At 38.5% G+C, this 26,288-nt stretch overlaps 1 protein-coding gene across 1 annotated transcript in view; it reads left to right on the top strand.

Annotated features, from left to right (window-relative positions):
- LOC139452105 (nicotinamide/nicotinic acid mononucleotide adenylyltransferase 3-like) overlaps window positions 1-26,087 on the top strand; it is a 60,140-nt gene extending 34,053 nt beyond the window's left edge. The window contains exons 5-10 of the mRNA XM_071233424.1: window positions 8,755-8,885; window positions 10,847-10,948; window positions 11,537-11,595; window positions 12,811-12,906; window positions 19,150-19,417; window positions 24,597-26,087. Of these exons, the coding sequence (XP_071089525.1) occupies window positions 8,755-8,885; window positions 10,847-10,948; window positions 11,537-11,595; window positions 12,811-12,906; window positions 19,150-19,417; window positions 24,597-24,638 (698 nt within the window). The 3' untranslated portion in view covers window positions 24,639-26,087. The remainder of the gene's footprint in view (window positions 1-8,754; window positions 8,886-10,846; window positions 10,949-11,536; window positions 11,596-12,810; window positions 12,907-19,149; window positions 19,418-24,596) is intronic.
- Window positions 26,088-26,288: the final 201 nt, after the last annotated feature.

Raw genomic sequence — 26,288 nt, 5'->3', positions numbered from 1 at the left:
TCAGCTTCCATGTTCTCTGAGTTCTCAGTCCTTGTGGGATGCCATGGATCATGTTTGTGTTGAAGTTAATAAATTGAAATCATCGATTGATGGAAATGATTGATGGTCATTTTCAAACATTTGATGAACATCTATTCCTGGGATTTCAATCGCCTTATTCAAGAGCTACAGTGATGAACATTTGGAAGAGTTTACATGGAGCTGTGTAAAGGATTTGCATGTAATGAGACTCGTTACTACAAGTAATTCTGAATGGCCATGGAAACTTGATGATAAAGGCAAACACAGTCATCAACATTTTCATTTTATGATAGCTAGCAAAATACAATTTGAAATAACCCGTTAAAGATCCTCTGAAGTAACGTGTCACCAAAATATGTCACAGTCAAATTCCCTCTCTGCACAAGGCACCAAGCAGTGTTATAACCACAAATACGTCTTGATTGAACATTGCAACAAACCTTTCATTTCAGTTAATATTGTATAACCTGTTTTACACCCAATATAATTGTAATGCTAGTTTATTATTAGGGCTTCACTGTGTTGTTGAGGACAAACAAACCATCTAAGTCCTGCTTCATTTCGGGCTTTCCTCCAACATTAAGCTGAGATACCGTGATATGACTGGAATACTGTTAAAAGTGACGTTAAACACTCACTCACTCACTCACTCACTCACTCACTCACTCACTCACTCACTCACTCACTCACTCACTCACTCACTCACTCACTCACTCACTCATCCACCCACTCACTCGATCACTCACTCGATCACTCACTCGATCACTCACTCGATCACTCACTCGTTACAACTGCAGATTTCGTTGAGAACTCATTACAGTTGCTCAGATTGAACATTTGTTGGATATTTGCAACTGAACACATCATGGCTCAGTATTTGTTAATAAACACTGCTGTGTTATAAATAGAACAATAGTCCGCATCATATGAGGATTAAGCAGCACAAGAAATGCTTGATGCATGACTGTAACAATGTTGTTTGTTTATGTTTAGTACCACACTCGGCAATATTCCAGCTATACATAATGGTGGCCTTTAAGTAGCCAATGCTGGACCAGACAAACCAGTGATTGTTATTTTGAGTAACGTCGGGGTACGATGATATGTCAAGTCACCAAGCCTGCTGACCAGCATGTTTTTTAACTGGTTACAAGCGAAGGATCAATTTTTGGCCAGATTCCCCGTTGGATACATGTAATGCATAGCCATGTTGAAATGAATAGGTCGTATCGACTGACAGATATTAATAAACAAACAGTGACATGATGACAGTCCCAGGACAGACAGAAGACCTAGGACGCCAGGCTTTCAAAATGATTAGACATGTTTATACTGGATGTGTATGCTGCCCGGAGATGAAATTCCACTGAAGTATGTCATCAGTCCGATTGGGAATAGCATGGTTCATGTTAGCCCTGCACCATGACTGTGGAATATATGTATTTTATGTAAACAAAACCAAAAATCTAGATATTTAATCGTGTCGCACAATAAGTTCAAAAACAGTGTAAAGGGAGATAGATTGAGTGCACATTACAGGCTTGACCTAAATTTCTCCCTGGAACCTTTCTGGATGGCTGCCTGAATAACATATGATACATTGCAAAGGTGTGCGCAATAGAGCTGTTTGGGTAAGGGAGATAATCACTCACTCTCAGTGATACAGCTTGAATAAGATACGATGCACAGCACTGCAAGGTCATTGTGTGATAACGCTCTGTACAACGCCTATAGCTAAAGGAGATAATCGCTCAATGCGTAATAGTTTATTCTTACAAAATATAGACCGGTTTACTTTAGCGAGATATATTTTAGAATAGGTCTTCTGCAACCCATGCTTGCCGTAAAAGGCGAGTATGCTTGTCGTGAAAGGTGACTAACGGGATCGGGTGGTCAGGCTCGCTGACTTGGTTGATCCATGTCATCGATCCCAATTGCGTGGATCGATGCTCATGATATCAATCACTGGATTGTCTGGTCCAGACTGGATTATTTACAGATCGCCGTCATATAGCTGGAATATTGCTGAGTGCTGCGTTAAACAACAAACCAAACCAAAGCAAACCACTCTCAGAGAACAAAAAAGGCTCTCTCCCTCAGTCAAAATTAACCAACTCCTTACACTTCCCCGCCTTCAGGTGGGTAAGAATAAAAGCAAGTCTAAATCAGCAGCAGGAAAAATAATTGTTTTAATTTTTGAGGTGTGATATGTATAGTGTATTAAATGATTTCATAGACTATATGTTAGTCTAGGTTCACGTCATTTTCTAATCATATGTTCACGATGTTACAGCAAGTTTCACTCTTCTGAAATATTCTGGAATTTTATGTATAAAATTTATATCCTCAGAAATTGCTTTTACCTTAAGTTGGATTTGTTAAAAACAATTTGTTTAGATTGCCTAAATTTCCTGATTTCCTTATTTTTTTATAACATAATACGGTATTAAGTGATAGACATTCCATTCACTTCTGGCTTGCCATAAGGCTGTGATAGTCAAGCGGGGTTTGAGGTATCTGTCATACATGAATGGAGGTATTACACACTGCATTATAGAGGATGGTTCTAAGGCAATGATGTAAGAAGAGGAAAAAGCATGTGAAATATTGAAAGTCTTGTGTCAAGTTTACTGGAATTATTATCAACAGAGGGAGTGAGAGAGTTGGATTTTTCGCCACTTTTGCAATATTCCAGCAATAACAATGGGCTTCACACATTGTACGTATTGCACTCAGCAATATTCAAGCTGTATGACGGCAGTCTGTACATAATAGTCTGGACCTGACAATCCAGTGATTGATATCATGAGCATCGATCTAAGCAATTGTGACACATTGATAGGCATCAACCAAGTCGGTAAGCCTGACCACCTGATCCCGTCAGTCGCCTCTTACGACAAGCAAGGGTTACTGAAGACCAATTCTAACCCAGATCTTCATGGGCATATGCAAGTTATGATTATCATAGCCCTAAGATCACTTTGTGGAACAGGGCTGTTTTTTATATATAAATATTGTTTGGGTATTTTTGTTTCTTGTTTGTATTGTGGGAAGGGCAGGCTTTTAATGGAGATTTTGATGCCCCAGGCCATGCAGGATGGATGGACTTGCAAGTAAAATCTGATTTGTTCATAAAACTATTGACATTCCAATATGATCACCATGGCAATGTCAGAATCCGAAACAATAATGTCATTTCCCTCTTTGGAAACAGTGATGTGGTTGTTTCTATCTCTGTGATGGAGATTGTCCTGATAGCAAGAATTACCAGTAATAATTCCCAGAGATTTATCCAACCCCATACAACTATATGACTTTCCCTGCCTACTCAATGTTGTAAATATTATTTATCATCTGGCAAATTAACTTCAAACAATAGTCAGTCTCATTCAATAGCCAGTGAATTATTGACAAATATTTACAGAGCTTTTCTCAATTTACTGCCTTTATGGTGAAACTGTTGATTGCTTGACTGAACTGGGAAGGCAAGGACATATTAGAATATTAAAGTGGTTTAGAGTGTGGCAATATGGGGTGACTGTAGGCTGGGTGTGGACTTGCTAATCTGGAAGAGTGGTCAGTATTTGTCTGCTTAGCTGCTCATAAATATCCTGAAGCTCACACACTCATTTCATCAGGGACAAAAGTGTCTTTTGGCTGTGACCGGTGTGAGGTAAAACTGTTTAAAACTGCATGGGTCTGTCGTATTGATTGGTCCAGCTGGCTTTATGAGGTAAAGTCTCCTGAGTTTTTAGGATGAAAGTTTTTTGGCAGGGCACACAGATTTCTGGAAATCTTCAAGGATGCAAGTTTTGTGGCATGAAGGTCTTAGAGGACACATAGTGATTTTCGGATGCAAGATATATACATAGGATGTAGGTTTTGTCACTCATTGTCTAAAAGGATGCAAGGTCTTGCAGGATGTAGGTTTTGTCACTCAGTGTCTTTTAGGATGCAAGGTCTTGCAGGATGTAGGTTTTGTCACTCATTGTCTTTAAGGATGCAATGACTTGCAGGATGTAGGTTTTTTCACTCATTGTCTTTAAGGATGCAAGGTCTTGCAGGATGTAGGATTTGTCACTCATGTCTTTTAGGATGCAAGGTCTTGCAGGATGTAGGTTTTGTCACTCATTGTCTTTAAAGATGCAAGGTCTTGCAGGATGTAGGTTTTGTCACTCATTGTGTTTTAGGATGCAAGGTCTTGCAGGATGTAGGTTTTGTCACTCATTGTCTTTTAGAATGCAAGTGAGTTGTTCCCCATAGATGTAGCTGGGCGACGAAAACAAATGCAGTGCCTCAACGATCGTATCCCAAATTGGGAGAAAATGTACAAATAATCGATGTGAGAATATGAGGGAAATACCAAACTTAATCCAGCTGCTAATAGACTTTCCTGATATTGCCGAGGTCAGATGTTCTATTCAGGGAGTCATCATTATTAAAATAGGGGAATTCTTTTATGAAGCTTGTACATTTTTTTTTCATCCTTATAGAGTATATGCATAATGTTGATATCTCACTTGAGAAATAAACGACTTGTGGTGGTTGTTTATCATACAATAAACACTGCAGGGGCTGCCCCGTCATGGTTTATTCTCCATGCAGTGTTTTATTGTACGATAAACAACTCCCACTCATCTTTTTTTTCTTGAATGGAAACGAGAAGGAAGTTGAAACCCATAGATCAACTATCTTCGCGGATTAAAATGTCACTTCAAATGCATGACAAATCTTTTTTGAGGAGTTTTACCGTATCAGCTTATGGTGGCTGTATGTTGAAACCTAATGGCGTCCCAGGTAATTAACTTCGTCCACTGACAGTGTATGAGTTCCTGTACAGTGATTTCAGCATATGATGATAATGGAGGTATTGATTAACTCGTGGCAAACCCAGGACGGAGAGGCGGAGCAAATAAAGGGAGATCGTGTCCATCAGTAGGGACCATGTCCAGTCTGCTGTCACAGGTAATGGAGAGTAATGGGGAGTAATTGCGTTTAGGTCACTGCAGGGTTTTATTTCCAGGTAGATTTAACTTAATAGAGAAGTGGGATTAAGTTCTCCCTCCAAACTATTAGATTGGCTATTTTTATTGATACTATCACATGATGTAGTTTGTGCCTGACTTTAACCTCGTGGGGGCGGTCGGGTAGCCTAGTGGTTAAAGCGTTCGCTCGTCACGCTGAAGACCCGGGATGATTCCTGATATGGGTACAATGTGTGAAGCCCATTTCTGGTGTCCCCCACTGGAATATTGCTAAAAGTGGCGTAAAACCATACTCACTCACTTTAACCTCATGCTTTGTCAGGGATCTTTCTCGGGTGGGGCCTTGTGCTTTTAGCCCCTAAATTTGAAAAAAGGCCCACATTTTCAAATACTATGGGATATTTTAACATTGTGCTGTATGGCCAGTGTGGGTGTACCTCTGCAATATTTAAAATTTTCACATGAAGGGCCCATGTAAGAAAATTCCTTAAGTGAAGCCTGCTCTGTGTACAGAAAGGGACTGGTACACTTGACTAATTTAAAGGCTCTGAGTTTTTACATTGTCACTGCATCAGCAGACAGCAAACTATCACTGAATGCCACATTTGCATTAATCTAACACCTTGGGTTTCTGGATTTATTTTATCATAAAAACTAGCCCTGATGATTGCTTAACAGCTCCACTCATCTTCAGTCATGTTACTACAAGTGATTACCCCTAAGAAGGGTACCAGTAAGGGTATTGGCTGATTGTGGACACATCATACAGCTGTTCTTTCTCTTAAGTTCTGGGTCAGATTACCGTGATAGCAAGTGTTTAGGTACCGAGTTGAGTTGAGGACATCTCTGTGCCTAGACATGCTAGAGGCATCATTTGCCATTGACATCAATGTGATGATAGTTAGGTGCTGGGTATTGTGATTTCCAGTCATGATTTTGAAAGAGACGCTCATGCAATGTGTGGACAGGAAGTAACACTGGAAGCTTGATAGAACCAGCCAGAGTATTTGAACAAAATATTTTGAGAGTTGCGAACCAGAAATATTGAGGAATGGTTTTCATCTGCAGAAATAATCAAATAATTTGGTCAAGTTACTAGTACTGCGTCCATTTGCTTCTCTGCCGAGTTCTCATTTATCAGCTGCTGAAAGGGTCATCTGTTCCTAATTATGAGACCGCCTCTGTGGTAGAGCGTCTGCCCAGACACACAGACACACAGACACACCTCATCTCACCTCGCCTCGTCTCGTCTCACCTCACCTCACCTCACCTCACCTCACCTCACCTCACCTCACCTCCTAACTATGATTACACAATGTGTTCCAGTACATCACTCATCAACCGCAAACAAATCTGTCACAAGAGCCATACCAAAAGACATTAAAAGTTGAAACTTGTTACCCTGCCCGTTGCTCAGCATTAAGGGATAACACAAGGACTGGTCAGCTCGGAGCCAGTGTTAGGTTTATAATTTCATTGGGCTAACACTACAAAATTGATACTCATTCACCTGATGAAGGAGTAAGCATATACTCCGAAAGGTTGGGTTCCTAAAGTTGACATCCGTGAATTCTCTTTCTTATATGTATCACTTCCACTTAATGCCTTTCATAGACTTAATGGCATTAAGTCTGGACTATTAAAAAGCAGCCACTCACCCATGTGCATGCACATCACTATATAAGTACAATAATCTTGAATGTGATGTTAAACCCATTGTTTACCTCAGCTTGTCAGATGTTAACGATGATTACACGGCATGTACCTGTATATTACTGCATCTCGCCAGCATCACACACTGTCATCATCCCTACTATCAGCCTGCTGCTGGAGAAGCAGTTCTGTGATGTTGGACATCCTGTGTGTAATTTGGCTTGTTGATGTCCATTAATGAAGGAAGATCACAGCCTCACACAGGGAACTGATCAGCCACATGTGGAAACGTGTCAATTAAGATAATATTTGCTGGTCTAGACGAGCCATTCCGTGTTTGTAACGACCAGTTTTCCTGGGAATATGACTTCCTATGATTGATTAAGAGGCATATAACCAGCTTCATAATGTCCCTTGTTTCACGAAATGTTACTCGTTCAGAGAAGTAAATGTTCATTATGACAGATGGTGGATTAACTGTAGTAGACAGTGTTTAGTTGGCAGCTTTTTGTGTTTTCTTAGGCAATAATAAATTATTATGTTTTAATCAAAATTTTGAAAGGGGAAGCATTGTGTGTGTGTGTGTGTGTGTGTGTGTGTGTGTGTGTGTGTGTGTGTGTCTGTGTGTCTGTGTCTGTGTCTGTGTCTCTCTCTGTGTCTCTGTGTGTGTGTGTGTTGTGTTGTGTGTAATCTGGCTCATGTGAGTGAATGAGTATGGTTTTATGGATGGCACAGTTAGCAATATTCCAGCAATATCACGGCTGGGGACATCAGTTATGGGTTTAGGACATTGTAACCTTGTGGGGAATCGAACCTGGGTCTTCGGCATGGTGAGCGAACACTTTATCCACTTGTCTATTCAATTGCCCCTGGTTCACATGAACTATGAATGTTTTGTAGGACTGTGTTTAGGAATTAAGACAAATGTTTCATGATGTGATGAAAGAAACTAACATACATGGTGAGTTTCCTTTTCTGTAGGTTCTTGCTCAAATAAAACAATGAGAAACAGGTGTGTGATGGTGAGGCAGGTTGAAGGTGGTGAGATAGGTGTTATGGTGAGACAGGTATGTGATGGTGAGGCAGGATGAAGGTGGTGAGACAGGTGTGATGGTAAGACAGGCGTGTGATGGTGAGGCAGGATGAAGGTGGTGAGACAGGTGCGATGGTAAGACAGGTGAGTGATGGTGAGGCAGGTTGAAGGTGGTGAGACAGGTGTGATGGTGAGGCAGGTTGAAGGTGGTGAGACAGGTGTGATGGCAAGACAGGTATGTGATTGTGAGGCAGGTTGATGGTGGTGTGATGGTGAGACAGGTGTGTGATGGTGAGGCAGGTTGAAGGTGGTGAGACAGGTGTGATGGCAAGACAGGTATGTGATGGTGAGGCAGGTTGAAGGTGGTGAGATAGGTGTGATAGTGAGGCAGGTTGAAGGTGGTGAGATAGGTGTGTGGTGAGGCAGGTTGAAGGTGGTGAGGCAGGTTGAAGGTGGTGAGACAGGTGTGATGGTGAGGCAGGTTGAAGGTGGTGAGACAGGTGTGATGGTGAGGCAGGTTGAAGGTGGTGAGACAGGTGTGATGGTGAGGCAGGTTGAAGGTGGTGAGACAGGTGTGATGGTGAGACAGGTATGTGATGGTGAGGCAGCTTGAAGGTGGTGAGGCAGGTTGAAGGTGGTGAGACAGTTGTGATGGTGAGGCAGGTTAAATGTGGTGAGACAGGTGTGATGGTGAGGCAGGTTGAAGGTGAAGGTGGTGAGACTGGTGTGATGGTGAGGCAGGTTGAAGGTGGGAGACAGGTGTGATTGTGAGACAGGTATGTGATGGTGAGGCAGGTTGAAGGTGGTGAGGCAGGTTGAAGGTGGTGAGGCAGGTTGAAGGTGGTGAGATAGGTGTGATGGTGAGGCAGGTTGAAGGTGGTGAGATAGGTGTGTGGTGGCAAGGCATACAGTAATAGACAAAAGTTGCAACCTTGAACATGTTGAGGTTAACAGGAATTATGTCAAAATACAAAATATCTCAATCATCTTTGTTATGGATGACAGTAATTTTGTTGAGTGAAGTCTGTGAAGAGGCCAGTAATCAGTGGTTGTTTGTTGCAGACGAGGCTGACAATGCATCGTCACCAAAGATCACAGTGAACGACGCGGACATCCCGATACAGCTCCGTCTGCTGTGTGGCGCAGACCTGCTGCAGTCATTCGGGGAGCCAGGAGTCTGGGCTGAGGAGGATGTGAGTTACCATCCTTCATTGACATTTACTGTCTCGGAAATGAAAATTCATTTTCAGAATTCCAGACTATTCTCTCTTGAGTCGTTTATGACAACTTTTAAAATATAAGTTCATGTATTGTGTAAGTAACAATAAATCGAAGTCAGTGAATGACAAAAGCACCCATTACCCAGCACAGATTTGTTTTGTTAGCAGTCCCAGTGATTTTGACACAAAAGCTGTAGGTCAAGGTCTTGGTCAATGACTTGGACCCGAGAAATGTAATAAATCAATGGCAAAAGTCAATAAGCCCGTATTGCGGAGCATGTAGCAAATCAGACGCTTTATTAAATAAAAACATAATAATGCTGCAAAATGCATTTGTTCAAACATCGTGTTTAAAATTATGGCAACTTCTCTGCATCTGTCAGTGTGGGTTACTGCAGTAAAACTTCAAACTTAAATCAGTAATCTAAAAAAATTGGGCATAGATTCTGCGCACCCAGCTACCCACCAGGGTCTATGGGCAATACTGCCTTTAACTTCACCCCCAGACACAAGGACAACTGTCACAAGCATGCAATGTGTGACCCTTTCTCCATGTTGAAGCCTACTGGAAAAAAACCTTACCGTGTTCTTACTTACCTTTTGTTGAAAAAAAGAAGACGACATTGTCAACATAAGACATCAATACAACATATAATATCATCAGGTTATGAACAATAATCTAGGCATGGGGCTAAAAGCTCTGATTGAAAACAGTACAATATTTGTTCTGAACGTTCTCAGAATGACATCAAACTTTATGAGAGCATTTCATTGGTCATTAAGATCGATACTGTAACTAGGAATAACCCTTACTATTTACTTTTTAATCATGAAATTTTGAAAGCTTGTGGCCCCTTCCTCAGCATTTCTTTCAATCAAAGGTCAGACTACTTAAACAAACCATCCGTCAAATTGAAGTCAATTCTTATAAATAAATAAATCAACAATAATAATTTAGTCAATAACTCAAGCCCCAAGTCGTCCACATGTGGGTCTAGATTAATTAAGCAAAAATAATTGCTTTGTAGCCAATAAATGACCTGGAATCACTTACAATGTAATTATTCATAATTAAATGGAGAGTGAGTGAGTGAGTTAAAATTTAAAGTCACATCGGCATTATTTCAGCCATATCGTGACTTGAGCAAGTTATGTATTTATATAATATATTAAGACCTGTCGTCGAAGGACAGTACAACAACTAGCAAAATATCACAGATGATAATTGTAAAACTAGTTTTAGAATAATAAAATAATCAGATTATAACAGACGACACAATATAAAAAACGGGCTGTAGATCGCCAGCAACCAAAGTTAGGCCACCATACTAGGGACCATGGGGACTTACGGTACTTCTGCTACCTACATGGGAACCCAGCAGGATTTACACCATCCCTCTGGCCACTGGCGATGAACAGACAGATTAAGCAAAGAGTTAAAATCAACAAAAATACTACGATTAAGATCACAGAGAAATGAAATGATACGTTGAATGATACCGGACTTACGTACCTTCCCAGATTAAATGGAGAAATGAGACATCATAATTGGGGTTGCAAATAAACTTCTTTTGCAGTGTTCCCGTTTACCGGTAATTACCAGTTTTTTACTGGTAAAATTGGGCTTGGAGTGGTAATTCATGTGACTGCCAGTCCATGTGGACTGGCAAACTGAGTACCTTATAAATCTTTGTTGTTGAACAAAACATTGGCGATATTCATATAAGTATATTTTTTCGAATGAAGTCAACTTGTCTGTTACCATCAGGGTTTCCCCTTGTCAATTTTAGTGCAAGGAAATAACATTTTGCCTTGCTTTGAGGTTAAATATCTATGTTTAGCGACTTAGTTTAAAGATATATTTTTAAAAAGGAGAAATTTGTGACTGTACTTTGTCACCATCCTGAGTATGACAGATTTCCTTTGGTTTTCAGATAGAATATATACTTAGTAAACATGGACTAGTTTGTATCACAAGAGAAGGATGCGACCCCCGGAAGTTCATCTATGAATCGGATATCTTATCAAAGTATCAAGTAAGTGGAATGTTAAGCCATACATTTATATTTCATAAATAGTTTCATTGTTTTCCAAAGTTCATTAAGTTTGACCATGAATAATGTTGCCAGTTATAAGTTTCATGGCTAGTCTTGACCATTTTTGTGTTTGTTTGTTTGTTTGTTGTTTAACGCCTCACTCAGCAATATTCCAGCTATATGACGGCAGTCTGTAAATAATCGAGTCTGGACCAGACAATCCAGTGATTAATATCATGAACATCGATCCATGCAATTGGGATCAATGACATGCATCAACCAAGTCAGCGAGCCTGACCACCCGATCCCGTTAGTCGCCTTTTACGACAAGCATAGTCACTTTTTACGGCAAGCATGGGTTGCTGAAGACCTATTCTACCCCGGAATCTTCATTGCTAGTCTTGACCAGCATGATGTGAAGATGAATTATTTCAGATAACACTGTATCCAAAGCTGAAGTCCTTTATCTAGTTGGAATTATGTCCACAATAACTATGGCAATATTTCATCCTGGTTGAGTTATTTCTGGCATGTATGACTTTGTTGTATCTGTCATGATGTTAAAGGGAGATAACTCTGCTGTTTCAGGACAATATTCATATAGTTACTGAATGGATCACAAATGAGATCAGTTCTACGAAGATAAGGTGAGTCAACAGAAGAAATGTGAGGTGAGAGATTTTACGAGTGTTTCACAGACTCCTGTATCAGCTGGTAAGGCTGTGATGTCCCTTCGTCAAAGTGGACTTACTTTTCGGGCCAAGTGAGGTGAGGTTTCACTTATATTGTGACATGCATGCACATGTGTGTGTGCCTACTTGTATTAGTCCAGACTTACATTGCAGGGGTTGATTTAACTTCAGGCCCATTGGCCCATGGTCAGTTAAAATTACAAACGTCTTACTGAAAAATGTAAAATAGATGGCTGTCTGACTTGTCAAAATTTCACTCCTTCTCCGTGTATGTTTAGTTTTTTCAACTGGACACTGCTTGTGAATCAATTTCAATGAGAAAATATTTAGGGGGGATGAGGTCGTGTGAATGGTTGACTCGAAAGCTATGTCCCTATCATCTCAGTAGAATGACACAACTGGCACCTAATCTGTTCACGTAGGCGATGATAAAATTTCACATGGCTCTTTCCTTTGTAATGTGAAGGCAACATTGAATTTACATTACACAAGTTGAATAGTCATTCTATGAAGGTCACTCTCTCACTGTTTTCAGGGAGCATGTGAAAAGAGATGTTAAGTCGAAAAAAGAATGTAGACTTTTTTGCACTCACTGTTTCAGCAACACCCAGCATCCGACAGACACTGGACTGCAGATAACAGTCACTGTTTTGTCTTGTGTTGATATACATGTTTTTACTACTCTCCTAGTTGACGTAGTGTTTGTCGTAAGAGGCGACTATGTTTGTCATAAGCGGCGACTAACGGGATCTGGGGGTCAGCCTTGCTGACTTGGTTGATGCATGTCATCGTATCCCAATATGTGGATCGATGCTCATGATGTCAATCACTCGATTGTCTGATCCAGACTTGATTAGTTACAAACCGTCGACATAACGCTGGAATATTACTGAGTGCAGGGTTAAACAACAAACAAACGAAGAAACTACTTTCCTGTTGTCACTACTGTATATGACTGTAGTTAATCTTGATTGTGAAGACCAGAAAAAAGATTCTGTAGATAGAGGGCAGCCCATGTAAACTACGATGATTTACCTTTTCAGTTGTATGTCTTGTTATGCCAGGCAATGTCTTATATGCAGAGATTAAGATTACTATGTGTATTTGTCCAGTAAGCTAAGTTGGAAATAGCAGTCAGCTGTACATATGTTTGTTCCCGTGTGTTTGTAGACGAGCCCTGAGGCGAGGTGAAAGTGTGAAGTTCCTGCTGCAGGATGCGGTGATCCATCACATCAAGGAGCACGAGCTGTATGGCCTGCCTGACAAGTAAGCAAGTGACTCACTGTTGGTTGGTTGTGTAACGCTGGCAGTGGTACTGTGATACTGATATTGGCAATAACCAGGTGACCTATATAGAATACTAAACAACTCCCGTGTAATACCAATTTTATGAAACGAGTGAATAGTTTTGGTATCTGACGAGCGAAAGTGAGTCAGATTCCAGAACTATTCACGAGTTGAATTAAATTGGTACTACTCGGGGGCGAGTTTGGTATTTTATTTATTACTTGCCGTTTAAAACTATTTTTTAGAATTTTAATTTTGTGTGTGAATGTCGGCAGACATCTACGCGATCCGCAGCATAATCCAATTGAGTTTAACGAAACAATACTTCAAACAAGTCAAAAGTTGACACATATTAATTTTATACCATGCAACGGCCCACCTTATGAATTCAGGGTTCCTTTCCAGAAAATTATCGTAGCACTAAGGTAATTTTGTTGCCATATCCACCGGCGAAACTGCAATGTGATGTCAGCCTAGCAACAGGGTTGCTGGGGTCACCGTGTGTGCATAAGCTCCTTTCAGTGAACTTTCATCTCTATATGTAATGTCGTTGATTAAGCCCAGGGATGTTGAGAGTTTTTAATATTTGTTCGTTAACCTTGTTACCGCAGTACATTAAACCCAACTCACTCACTCACTCATAATCCATATTTTAACATGACTTCTTACAATCATAGCTTTATGACAGCTCTTGAAACAGGACCATGGGATGTTTTTCACACAGTTTTCTTCGCATTATGACTATGGTAACTCCTGTAGTTTAACATTGACTTACGACAGACAAAGTTCTGTGGTGTGTGCTGGAAACAGACCTTTTTCACAAAGTGATCTTAGTGCTAAGTTAGTCGTCACTCTCACAGTTTAACATTGACAGACATAGCTCTATGTTGTTTGAAACAGGACCAAGTGACCTTTTTGTCTCCCCATTTCGAAAAGTTTGGCAAGGATGGAAACTGGACTTTTATTGTCAGTTAACTTTGTTGCCTCAGGAAGATAGATTTATATATTTTCGACAATTTCTCTTTGACATAAATCCTGACATTGATTTAGGAACAGAGAACTCATGATAATGTGAATTACCTTCCACAATCAGTATCCCAGTACCATTGCTTGTCACTGTTGCTTAGCATCGTGTCATGCTTGTGTAATACTTTTTTGCATTGTTGAACAGCAGTTGTGTTATTGTCACTGACAATTGGCATGGTACCTCGTGTTGTTTAACATATTCAGTTGCATATTGTGTTTGTTTGGGAACTTAGTTCAGTTATCAGTGTGCTGAGGTTTGTAAATAGAAGTTTGAAAGGAAACGTTGATATCTTGCATGCTGTCTATATGTCATGTTTCTTTTGTTTCTTTTGCAGAAATAGAAAGACTGTTTGACAGAGGAATGAAGTTTTTTGTACCTGTTAAAATATATGTTGTTGATTTTATTAACAAATAATTGTAATATTATTTTGTTTTAATTGTCTCATACCTGTTTAGCTTGTTAGAAATGTTTTTAGTCGATGTATTTAATCCTGACATACACATAAGCAGAAAGTACTATCGTTTGCAACTGCCGACCTGTTATCGATGACCTGTTTAAGGGGAGGTAATCAAAAGTTGAATTAAGAAAGTATGAAAAGAGTTTTGTCAGAGTGCCTACATATAAAAATCTAAATTGTAATTTTGTTATAGTCAACTGAGTCTAAATATTTCAATAAAAAATGAAATCAAATTACCGTATTTTCTTGAGTATAGTGCGCACCCATGTATAATGCGCACCCCCCTCTAGCGGGTTCAATATTTTGGAAAAAAAGAAATTTGAATATTATGCGCAGAAAAAATTTACACCGTACCCTTTCAGCGAAGTCCGGCAAACGAACGGGTGCTGAGAAACTTCGTCAGTACAAATTCGAAATTTGAGATAAAAAATCACCAGACATATTTATTTACCGTTTAAATAGTATTTATTGTTCTGCTAGGCATTGTTTTATATCTAGGGATTAAGATTACCTTGTGTATTTTCTCGTAAACTAATCAGGAAACAGCAATCAGCTGTACACACGTTTTCTTGGAATCGACCGGTGATTCGGTCAAGACACACCCAGTGATATAACTTTATAGGATTTTTAATGCAAGGATCGGCAACAATTGTATCTGAAACTATTTGATTTATCAGGAATAATATATTCCATTATTTTCTTAATTATATGCAGCCTTTACTAAACATATTTAAAATAATAATAACCCTAAGCGAAGCAGCTGATCGCTATTCCCGGGTATTATTTTTTACATGGAACATGTCTGACCAGTCACCGTCAAGGCTCACGTGCACGTGAGCACGTGAGCGCGAGAATTTCATGTTGACATAGAATCGTCAAACAAAAACAAATATGACTTTTAACGAGTCAAAGTATGTCATTTATGATATATGTATCCATTCTCTGTCAACTAAAGTTCGTTTCAAGGCGTCAATAGCGGTATTCTGACCGTGGTTGCTGTTAATAACGGTGAGTTGTGCGATCTTCCGATCGCTTCACAAACGATTTCGCCGAAATTAATAAAAACAATATTATAAGGAATTTTGAATAAAATTAATGAAGTAAGTTACAAACATAAGTCCAGAAATACAAAGAACACTTTTTATAGACAGACAGTGTAATTACATAATTATTTTGCGTACTTCAGTATGGATTTGTTGACATGGTATTTCCGGTGTTTCGTGCTCACGGTACGTAATGTCTTTCCATGGGAGGAAAAAACATCCAAACTCATAATTCGTGTATAATGCGCACCCCCTTCTACACAGCTGTGTTTTTCCGAAAAAAAGTGTGCACTATACTCAAGAAAATACGGTAGTTGTACCAATTTATGTACCATATCTTAAGTTTGAATGTTGAATGTGTTTTGCAAGTCGTATTTCATACTGTGAGCATAGTATAGTTGAACTAGGGATGTCACGATACCAATCTCATTAAAATCAGTTCTAAGTTCTCGCTATAGCCAAATAAAGATCTGAGGAACATCCCATTATGGGTCACCTCAGAACAACCTTTCATCCAACCAATCAAAGCGATGATTACCAGATCATGAAAGTGACAGTCGGAATACAATAACACAGGGTATTCAAAATGACTGATTCCATCAAAATTATCATTTATCTCTTGCTTTTGTAGGATAAAGCTTTGAACGGAGGAGGCGTAGCACAGTATGTGGGAAGCACTGCCATACAATCTCAACCATATATTAGACATTTCGGAATATTTGTTTGTTCAGTTTTCAAAATTTTAATGGAAAACTGTGTCAGCATATTATTCAAGCTTAGTCGGAAATGGAAGTCACTAGGTTGTAACAAGTGCTGTAAAGCTCAAAAAAGCTGCTTTCTAATAGGCAGATGTCGACTTCTTGTTAGTTATTTCAGTAGTGGGACACGTTTGCGAAAGGTCGTTCTGACGTGAACAGTTATGGGATATCCTCAGATCTTTGTTTTGCGGCAGCGAGAACTTACATCTGGTTTTAATGAGATTGTCACGATACAGGTGTCACACGATATGAATCATATCTCGATACAGTGGCCATGATACAATACATTAAGTTTCAAAGAGAAAATGTATTATTACATGCTACTGGTTATTGATGAAATATAAAGATATTAAACCTTGAAAGGATGAGGAGAAACATGTCATCTATATCAGTTTTGTGAATTTTTTAAATTGGATAAAAATTATATCAATTTTTTACATCTGAAGTATCTCCCATAAGGAATACATGCAATATTTTATTTGACAACGTTCAACATTTTTCTTATGTTTGGGCAATTGTATGTAAATATACATATTTATCATTTTTTCTGAAATGAGTGAATTTTTAACATTTTTTAAACTGATTTGAAAGCCAAAATTTAATCAGATTTATTTTATCAATGCCAAACCTTTGTATCTCAGGGACTAGGTGATATTATACACAAACTTTAATCGCATTTGTGAGTCAGGTGAAAGGGTATTCTAAGTGTATGCTTGATAAAATGTGTTTGCTGTTTATGAAATCCCATGGTAATTCAATTACAGGACATAAAAATTAATAAAATATTTGAAATAATTAAAAGTAATTGCAATAACTGATTAGTTATTTTTATTCTTAATTTGGCCCAAAGTTCCTTACATTATCAAAAATGAAACAAATTCCAAAATGACACATGCATATTTCCTGCTGCCACATCACACATACAAAAATAGTTTGTGATTTCTGGATGTGGTCTTTAAATAATCATCAATAAGTCTAATATTGGCACAAATTACATTCAATTTCTGCCAAATCTGTCACTGCTGATTCTATGGAAACTGCATCAAGAGTTCCGTCCCTTGTCATTGATTTGTCCAAATTAACTCCCTTATTCCCAAGAAAATTTGGCATTCCCCACATATGTAGATTGAAGACTAATGGGAGTTTGGTCTGCATAATATAACAACATTTATGAAAATGTAGAAATGTTAATATCACTTGTGAAAAATGTTTGAATGAAATACTGCCAGAAGTCAAGAAAATTTCATTATTTTGCACACAGAGAATGACATTCTGCCAACTTACTTATTGCCAATTTCAAATGAAACTAAATGAATCAAAGAATGATATGAATTTCAGTATCAAAACAGTGTGAAGCAATTATAAGCAGAATGTTTCATATAATGTCTTCATGAAGTTTGGCGACCAGGAAACCTTGTTTTAATTAGACCTGGGCCCACTTGCACAAAGCGATCTTAGCGCTAAGATGATCGGAACGCCCATACTTTAACATAGGCTTACATTAGTCTAGCGCTAAGATCGCTTTGTGCAAATGGCCCCTGTGTTGTTGCACATACGAAGGTATTTTACGAAGTTGATGGTTTAAAGCATTTTTACAAGAGGCATCAAGTTATCTACAATTTATGTTTTGTTTTATTTGAAATATAAAGATCCAACTGTATGCAATTATTATACATTTGTTAGTTTGCTGAAGAGCATGAATTTGATGTTTTACCGAGAGCTGTTTTAGTGTTTCCCTATATGTTGTCATGTGTAGTACCCATTTCTGTTATATAGCGTGTCATATTGTTGTAGACTGTATGTGTTTTGTGTAGCTGTGCTTGAGTATTATTTTAATTATTTCAGAAATAAATATATATTTTTACAAGAATACCACTCACTTCTTTGTTATGGAATATGATTTGAAGTAAGAAAATATCAGAATTGATAGTACAAAAGCAGTTGAGAAGCACTAGGGTGAGAGATGGACATAGTCCAGTAGTCCATAAATCTCAGAACAAGTGAACGTGTGGAAGGACTTCTTGTTCTCTCCAACATGTAGTTACGGTACTTTAACCAATAGTCCAAATGAGCTTTTGGACTAGTTGCGTAAATTAATGTGTCGGTACCCCTTGGCTTGTGGCCTAGTGGTGAAGGAGTTGGCTTGTCTTGTTTGACACCTGGGTTCAGATCCCTAAATGGTTCTGTGTGTGAATCCCTTTCTTGGTAGGCTCCACCCTGAAAGGTAGACTATTGCTGAAGCCTGATATATATATGTATATTGGCAGACTATTGCTGAAGTCAAACCAACTCAAGAGTAAATCAGGTGCTGCCATTATTTGAAAAATGGCTGATACAAAAACACATAAGTCTGACCTCTTTTAATCTGGATGCAGTGTTTACAGGATGATTACTGTCAGGCACTTTCCTCAGTAGAATAGGTCTTCAGCAACTCATACTTGCCGTAAGGTGACTATGCTCGTAAGAGGCGACTAACGTGATCGGTGGTCAGGTTTTGCCGACTTCATTGACGCATGTCATCGGTCCCAATTGTGTTGATCGATGCCAATGATGTCAATCACCGGATGGTCTGGTCCAGACTCGATTATTTACAAACCGTTGTCATATAGCTGGAATATTGCTGAGTGCGGCGTTGAACAACAAACCAACAACCATGTTTATGTCCATATTGTCCTAGGGGAGGTCGGGTAGCCTAGTGGTTAAAGCGTTCGCTCGTCACGCCGAAGACCCTGGTTCGATTCCCAGCATGGGTACAATGTGTGAAGCCCATTTGTGGTGTCCCCCGCCGTGATATTGCTGGAATATTGCTAAAAGCGGCGTTAAACCATACTCACTCACACACTCACTCCATATTGTCCTATTGAAATCCATTCAATGTGTGATGAGTTTGTACTAAATTGTGTCTGGTTTCTTTTGCTGCTGCTTTGGAAACTCTAGTAAGTATATCAACCACATTATTCCCTCGCCAAATGCTGAGATAATGCCTTCCCCGGATGACGATGATGAGAACGAGTCTGTGATGTCAGTCATCAATTCATCTGACGCCAGTAACATGACCCTGAGGTCGCAGCGGTGTTCCTCGGAGAGGTCAACCCCACCAAGGTCACCCAAACACCTGATCAATGAAGCCCTGAGCCCAGCGAGGTCACCACAACATGTTCCGTGCATGACGGATATCGGAACTCTTGTTCGCCGGGTGAAAAATGTACGAGTTGCTCTTACTCCTGAGACCTGTGTTTAGTGCGTGGTCCTGCTTGCTGCTTGTTGGTCATGTGACTATGGTGCTTCTAAAATTGCAACAGCACCCTGCAATGTTGTGGTGAAAGCGATTTGAGGAAAAAAATCAACACAAGTCGGACAATTTGCCTTTACTATCCATGTGCTTCGTATTTGGACAAATAACTTTTGTGTCAGAACAGTGATGAAAATGTTGTGATTGAAATATTTATGGATGTGTGTCCTTGTGTTTGGTCCCTTAACTGACACTACTTCACATGTGGGTGATACACACTGGATTAAAGCAATTCATGAGACTAGCATTGAAAAAGGATGACAGCTGTGGAATGTTCTGGAGAAGTCATGGAATGTCACAAAAGTTATTGCATGCTCCAGAAGTCATGGATTGATTATGAAACTAAATGAAACCAGCTTGCCATGGATGTATATACATGTATTTGATTAATATAATTTTTCAATACTTTAATAATTGTTTTGACTGAACATTTGATATATGGGGAAGGTGATTCCACAAGGATTGTCAGTACAGCTTCAAGAGATTCAGATTTAATCTCTGGAAGAACTACATTTATCAGGACTTCCTTTTGTAAAACCTGTGGTAAAATTACTTTTGTTCAGGCTCTTATATAGTATCTAGGTACAGTGGCAAAGCTGGTTTCATTTTAGGCAGGTCTCTTCCATACACAACCAACTTAAATGCATTTCATGAAATTTCATGCTGCATATGAAACCATCAAATTAAGCTTCCATTCACCATGACCAAAGACTCCACTTGTGTAGATTTGTTCCAGCTTATGGAAAATATTAAACCTGCTGCCTTTTACTAAGTGCATTCTAGTTCATGTGATATCTGTCATGGCAAAATTAATGCAGTGTATGCTATGCATCCTTATGAATGATGTAACGTGGCTGGCACAGTCAGCTAAGAATAATATTGAGGTGGACACTGTGATCTTGCTGGGATTTTTCTGGACGTTTTGTAAAATACTTTCATTTGACCGAATGTCTCATTAAAATCAGATCTAAGTGCTAGCTTCCACCACCTTAGGATCGGAGGGCATCCTATTACAGGTCATGTCAGAATGAACTTTTGCGAACTATGAGCGACTGATGAAATGACTAACAGGAATCGACATTAGACAATCAAAATGCTTTTCGGCACTAGTTTCAAATGGTGCAGGGGGCACAGATAGCCAAGTCGTCTAAGGTACTGTAATTCATTGTGCAGAGTTGCATCCTCTGGGCATGCCAGAAATCTATGATCATGGATTTAAGTCTAGATTTGTCAGCATCATACCCGTACTCTTGGGTTTCACCAAAGTTGTAAACATCAAAGACATCCATCACTTTGGGCTTGCCTCCCACATAAAGCTGACACATCTTGGTATAACTGGAATACTGTTCAAAGACATCCATCACTTCGGGCTTGCCTCCCACTTAAAGCTGACACATCTTGATATAACTGGAATACTGTTCAAAGCAGCATTAAGCCCGAATCACTTCCACTCAAAATGGTGACTTCCTTTCCAAAATGTTTTGAAAATTATTTTGACAAAGTTCTCGATTCAATATTTGTCAAATAGATCACTCAGATTTTATGGCAGTACTTCCCATGGGCTGTGCAAAGTCTTCCTATTCACATGGTTATCCCACTGAAGCAAGAGACAGAATCAGTCATATGCTCCATAATTGTCTTTCGAAATACCTGTGTTAATAGTTTCAAGTTTGCATGAGTAGATAACACATTCAGATTTTCACTTTCACAATCTTACATACCACACTGCGATTGTCCCGTGAAGATGAGTGGCCTTCAGCAACCCATGCTTGCCGTAAAAGGCGACTATGCTTGTCATAAGAGGTGACTAACGGGATCGGGTGGTCAGGCTTGCTGACTTGGTTGATGCATTTCATCGTATCCCAATTACATGGATCGACCCTCATATCAATCACTCGATTGTCTGGTCCACACTTGATTATTTACAGACACGTCATATAGCTTGTATATTGCTGAGTGCGGCGTTAAACAACAAATAAACAAACAAACAAATACTCAGATGGGTCAGATGAAAGGTCTTTCTGTTGTGACCTGGAATGGGATGTCCTTAGATTTTTGTATAACATTTGTGAACACTATGATCTGTTTTTCAGGAGATTGCATTTGGTCATATTGTGAAGTAATATTTAAAGTAGAAAGTCAAAGGATATGATTCATATTCCGATTATATTGACATATTGCATGTATTGCTCATATGCCATATATACTACCCAAAAGAGGTAAAAAAACACCCAATCTCATTAAAATCAGATCTTAGTTTTCGCTAACGCTAAACAAAGATCTGAGGACATCCCATGAGGGGTCACATCAGAGCGACCTTTCATTAATTTTGACCGAACAATGAAATGACTGACAAGAAATCGACATTAGCCAATCAGAAGGCAGCTTTCTCAAGCTTTACGACACTAGTTTCATACTGGCGACTATGTTTCGAAACATATTTTGACATATTCTCGATTAAAATTGTAAAACTGATAAGAAGAACATTCTGGAATTACTTTTTTGTATGGATATAATCGTAAAGCCCGTAGCTGTCGTTCGGAATACCCTGTGTTAAATATTTCGTGGTTGCATGATCAGAAAACACATTCCGACTGTCACTTTCATGATCTGGTAATCTTGACGCTCTGATTGGTTGGATGAAAGGTCGTTCAGACATGACCCGTAATGGGATGTCTCCAGATCTTTGTTTAACGATAGCGAGAACTAAGATCTGATTTTAATGAGATTGAAAACCACCCAATTTTTGTTACACTTCTTTTGAGTAGATATGAAACTACAGAAATTGTATGAATGTATTCATGTATATGTAGGCTTAGGAAAAGGTCTGTAAGATATCACATGTATCTATGCATGATATGCTTTAATGAAATGCGTTGCATAAGAAAAGCATTGCATGAGACAATGCAGATGCTGTGTTAAAATTAAGTGTAGGCTTGTAGGGTCCTAGAAGATCATATTGGAGCTATTGATGTTAAGAAATATGTGAAGATCTTTCTATCTTATGAATAGATTAATACTTTGTAAATAATATAAACATTTTCATATCTGGCTTGAAAGGTATTGATGCTAACCCAACAGCTTGAAAACAGTGTTGTATCATTAGCAAAACATACAAGCCTACAATAGCTGTCACACATTCATCTGTACCAGGTATGTATTCTGGTAGCCTTCATATACACGCAAGTGTACACGCTCATCTGATGCCAGCATCGACTCACAGCACTGCAAAAATGTTGTTCGTTTAGATACATATTATCTTGTTTATGAACTCTAGTTGCTGTGATCAATATTTAACTAAGTTATTCATGTTTTGTTGATGTTTTTGTTTTGACAGTGTAGTGTTTCAGATTCCTGGGCTCATTCATAATAGGAATGGCCTATTATGTTAAATATATTCTTGTATATTAAATATGGTCATATTTTAAATATGGCCTCTTATATGAAAGAAGAAATGGCCTTTTACATGACATCAGGCCACTAAAATGAAAGAAATGGCCTCTTGTATTAACATGCCCACTTATATGATAATGTGGCCTCATATATGAAATATGACCTCTTGTATGAAAGAAATGGCCTCTTGTATTAATAGGGCCACTTATATTAAATTATGCCTCGTAAGTGAAATAGGACCTCTTATATGAAAGAAATGGCCTCTTAATTGAAAGAACTGGCCTCATTCATGCGAAAGGGCCACTTATATGAAGGAAATAGCCTCTTCAATGAAAGAAATAACCATTTATCTCCATAATTCTCAAACAAGTCAATTTATATCTATGGCATTTGGTGTCTACTTCTAAACGTTACAATAAATCTGAAGTCGTGTGATGTAAATTGTATATATGTACAAGACAATGCATTATTTGTGTTAACATGAAACAATTGTTGATGTTCTGTTTGATATTATTTAGAGATATATCTACATAGTGTTATACTATCTTCCATGTGTTCAGTACTGCTGTGCTTGTTTTCAGCAACAAACAGTATATATATATACGGGTTCTGATTCCATAAATCGCTGCAATGCAATTGTTGTATAAAGCATGTTATATCTATCAGTTACACATCAAATGGACCAACATTGTTTACCTCATCAACCATCATTTATAGGTATTAATTATCAAGTCCCAACAGTTTTCTTACAAATAGTATTGCAGTATTTGCTCACTGATTTCATACTGGTACTTTTGCCAGGTATGTTTTAGACCTTGGTTCTATATGTCTGTGTGTAATCAGACTCTTGCGGGCCACTCTGACATTAAATTGTTGCCTGGTTATTTTTGAGTATCTAAAAATCACAAACGATTTAATTTACTTTTTGATAATTATATGTTCATTTTATCATAGTAACAGTATCACACATTCTTTCCTTGTATCAGGTACTAGATACATCTCTAAACTGTGTTGGCCGTATAGATTAGATCATTCACAATTGTTCACATTGTGTGCATATGTTTTTTGATACCCTTACCTAGTTACCTTAATTACCTTATGACTTAAGCGTGTTTCAGTTGATGTGATTGACTTAAATAACAATGTTAGGGTTGTGCAAACCGAAATATTGACTTTATTAAGCATGCTTAGTCGCATTATAAAAAATTAGTATATGTATATTATATACACAGATCAAACCAATTATTGAAAATAAGTAGGCTTATTTCACGTATGTTTTATTACATATGTTCACACACGTTCCCCAAGATAATAATCAGTTGTAATTAGTTATTTGAATAAATTTGAACTTGCCACTTTGAATTATGTGTCAGTAATGGTAGCTGTTAAGGGGCCAACCGTTTAATATTCGGGGGTGGAGGGGGAGAAGGTGTGGGCACCTGGGACTTGTATTGAGAATATATTTTTTTCAGCTGCAGCTGCAGGACCAGATATTATTTAAGTTAAAACTATGAGCCAAAATATTTTTAAAAAACCAACACATTTTGTGACAGACATTTTCTTTCTGCTCCAACAATATTTTCAAGAACTTTCAGGAACAAATTACATTTTCAATAAAATCCAAGGCCCCAACCAGAATATGTAATGGTCGGCCCTTTGGGACTGTGGATTTATATATGGTGGCTTTGTTGTGTTCCAGTACAACCTACGGGCTTTCCAGTCTTGGAAGGTTCAGAACTAGGCAGATGGCGGGTCAAGGAAGGAAGCAACTGTGATACGCAAGGAGGGTACAATGCTCACACTTCGGGAGCAACAAGCAGTGTGACATGTGTGCTGCTAGTGCCATTAGTATAAGGAGCCGTTTTCTCTCAGTTCAACGTTTCTAATGTCTGTGATATTTTGCTGTTGTGGCTAACTTAATAGTGAACTTTGTTTCAAATTAACATTTGTATTATTGGGTAGAAATGGGTGATTCTAGGAATGGTTTTCACATTGTCCCAAGTGGAATGGTGTTTTATTAAAAGACTCTTTAAGTTATGCTCATCACATTACCGATTATTATTCACCACAAATATACTACTCAAAAGAAGTTAAGGATCATATGATTCTTTCATATTACAATAGTTAATCTCTTATGCCGTGACAGATTAACATTACCAATATGAAAGAATTGGGTGATCCTTAACTTCTTTTGAGTAGTATATATACACATTTGTACCCACTTCAAAAACAGATGTATGTAAAATTCATGTATGTATACCTAAATGGGGACTGTGCTCCACGGTGACTTATAAACATTGTGATGTTTGAAGTGGTAGACAAACAAGGTAGTGATAGAAGGTCTTGATTCAAGCTGGATGGGACTCAATATGCCCGAGCCTATGAAACTGCTTCAGAGTGATTTGCAGACCATGGTGAACGATGACATCACAATCAAGTGGCATCACTAATCTCTGCCACAAAGCTGGTTAGCTGTACTATTTACTCTCAAGATAATGGTTATTACTGTTTATTAACTGAAAAATTTGTAAGAATAATTTTGGATGATAATTTCAATTTCTGCCTTGTGTCTCCCAAGCTTAAAGCATATCAAGACTTGTTTGTAAAAGTAAAACGATCCTCAGCAAGCCTTAGATATTTGTCTTTACGTATTTGATCTCAGTGGGATTGTGCAAATTTCTTTAGTCTGCGTATAACTAAACTAGTTCAATTGAGACATGGTTTTGCATTATTTGTGACCTATTCTTAAATATGCCAATGGAAAGGCCTAGATAAATTCCACATTTCCAGATAAAGGTCAATTTTTTTTTATAATGTGTAACATTAATGTATCTCAATGATAATACACATGACGAAGTATTAGCCTATAATATACTTGCCAATTCATCAGTCCTCACAGTACAGGATTGATGTGTAAATTAGGCTTTCTCATCTTTAAGTTCTCTAATGCCACTGAAACACTTTGATCTCTTCAATTTTATGACATGAACTGTGACGGGGACTTGTGAAACAGGAGCATGGCATATACCTAGGAAACACAAGCTAGTCTTTGGCTGTGAAGGAGTGCTAGTCACTGCAAGGTGCTCACATAATACCTTTGAATCTCAGTGTGTCCAATTGATCTTTTGTCCAGTCATGTGTATTAAGCACCAACGTGATGCAACTTATGTCATGGTATGCAATACTTAATGCTGTGGTTGAACTTCCAGTGTTCCATTCCTAGCACAAATTATCAGATGGATCTTGTCAGGGTTTCTTGTTTATACTTATAACAATCCTTTTCTTTCAGTGAGTAACACGTGATTGGAGCATTTCTGATAGTCATCATTTTAAATATGACCATAATATGTCTTGTCTGTTTCCTCTAATAGCTATACAGACATTACAAGTG

The sequence above is a fragment of the Haliotis cracherodii genome, unplaced genomic scaffold, assembly GCF_022045235.1.
Source record: "Haliotis cracherodii isolate W230 unplaced genomic scaffold, xgHalCrac1.p SCAF_9, whole genome shotgun sequence".
Lineage (NCBI taxonomy): Eukaryota > Metazoa > Mollusca > Gastropoda > Lepetellida > Haliotidae > Haliotis > Haliotis cracherodii.
Note: the sequence above shows the minus strand (reverse complement) of the source record. Positions and strands in the feature narration are given on the sequence as shown.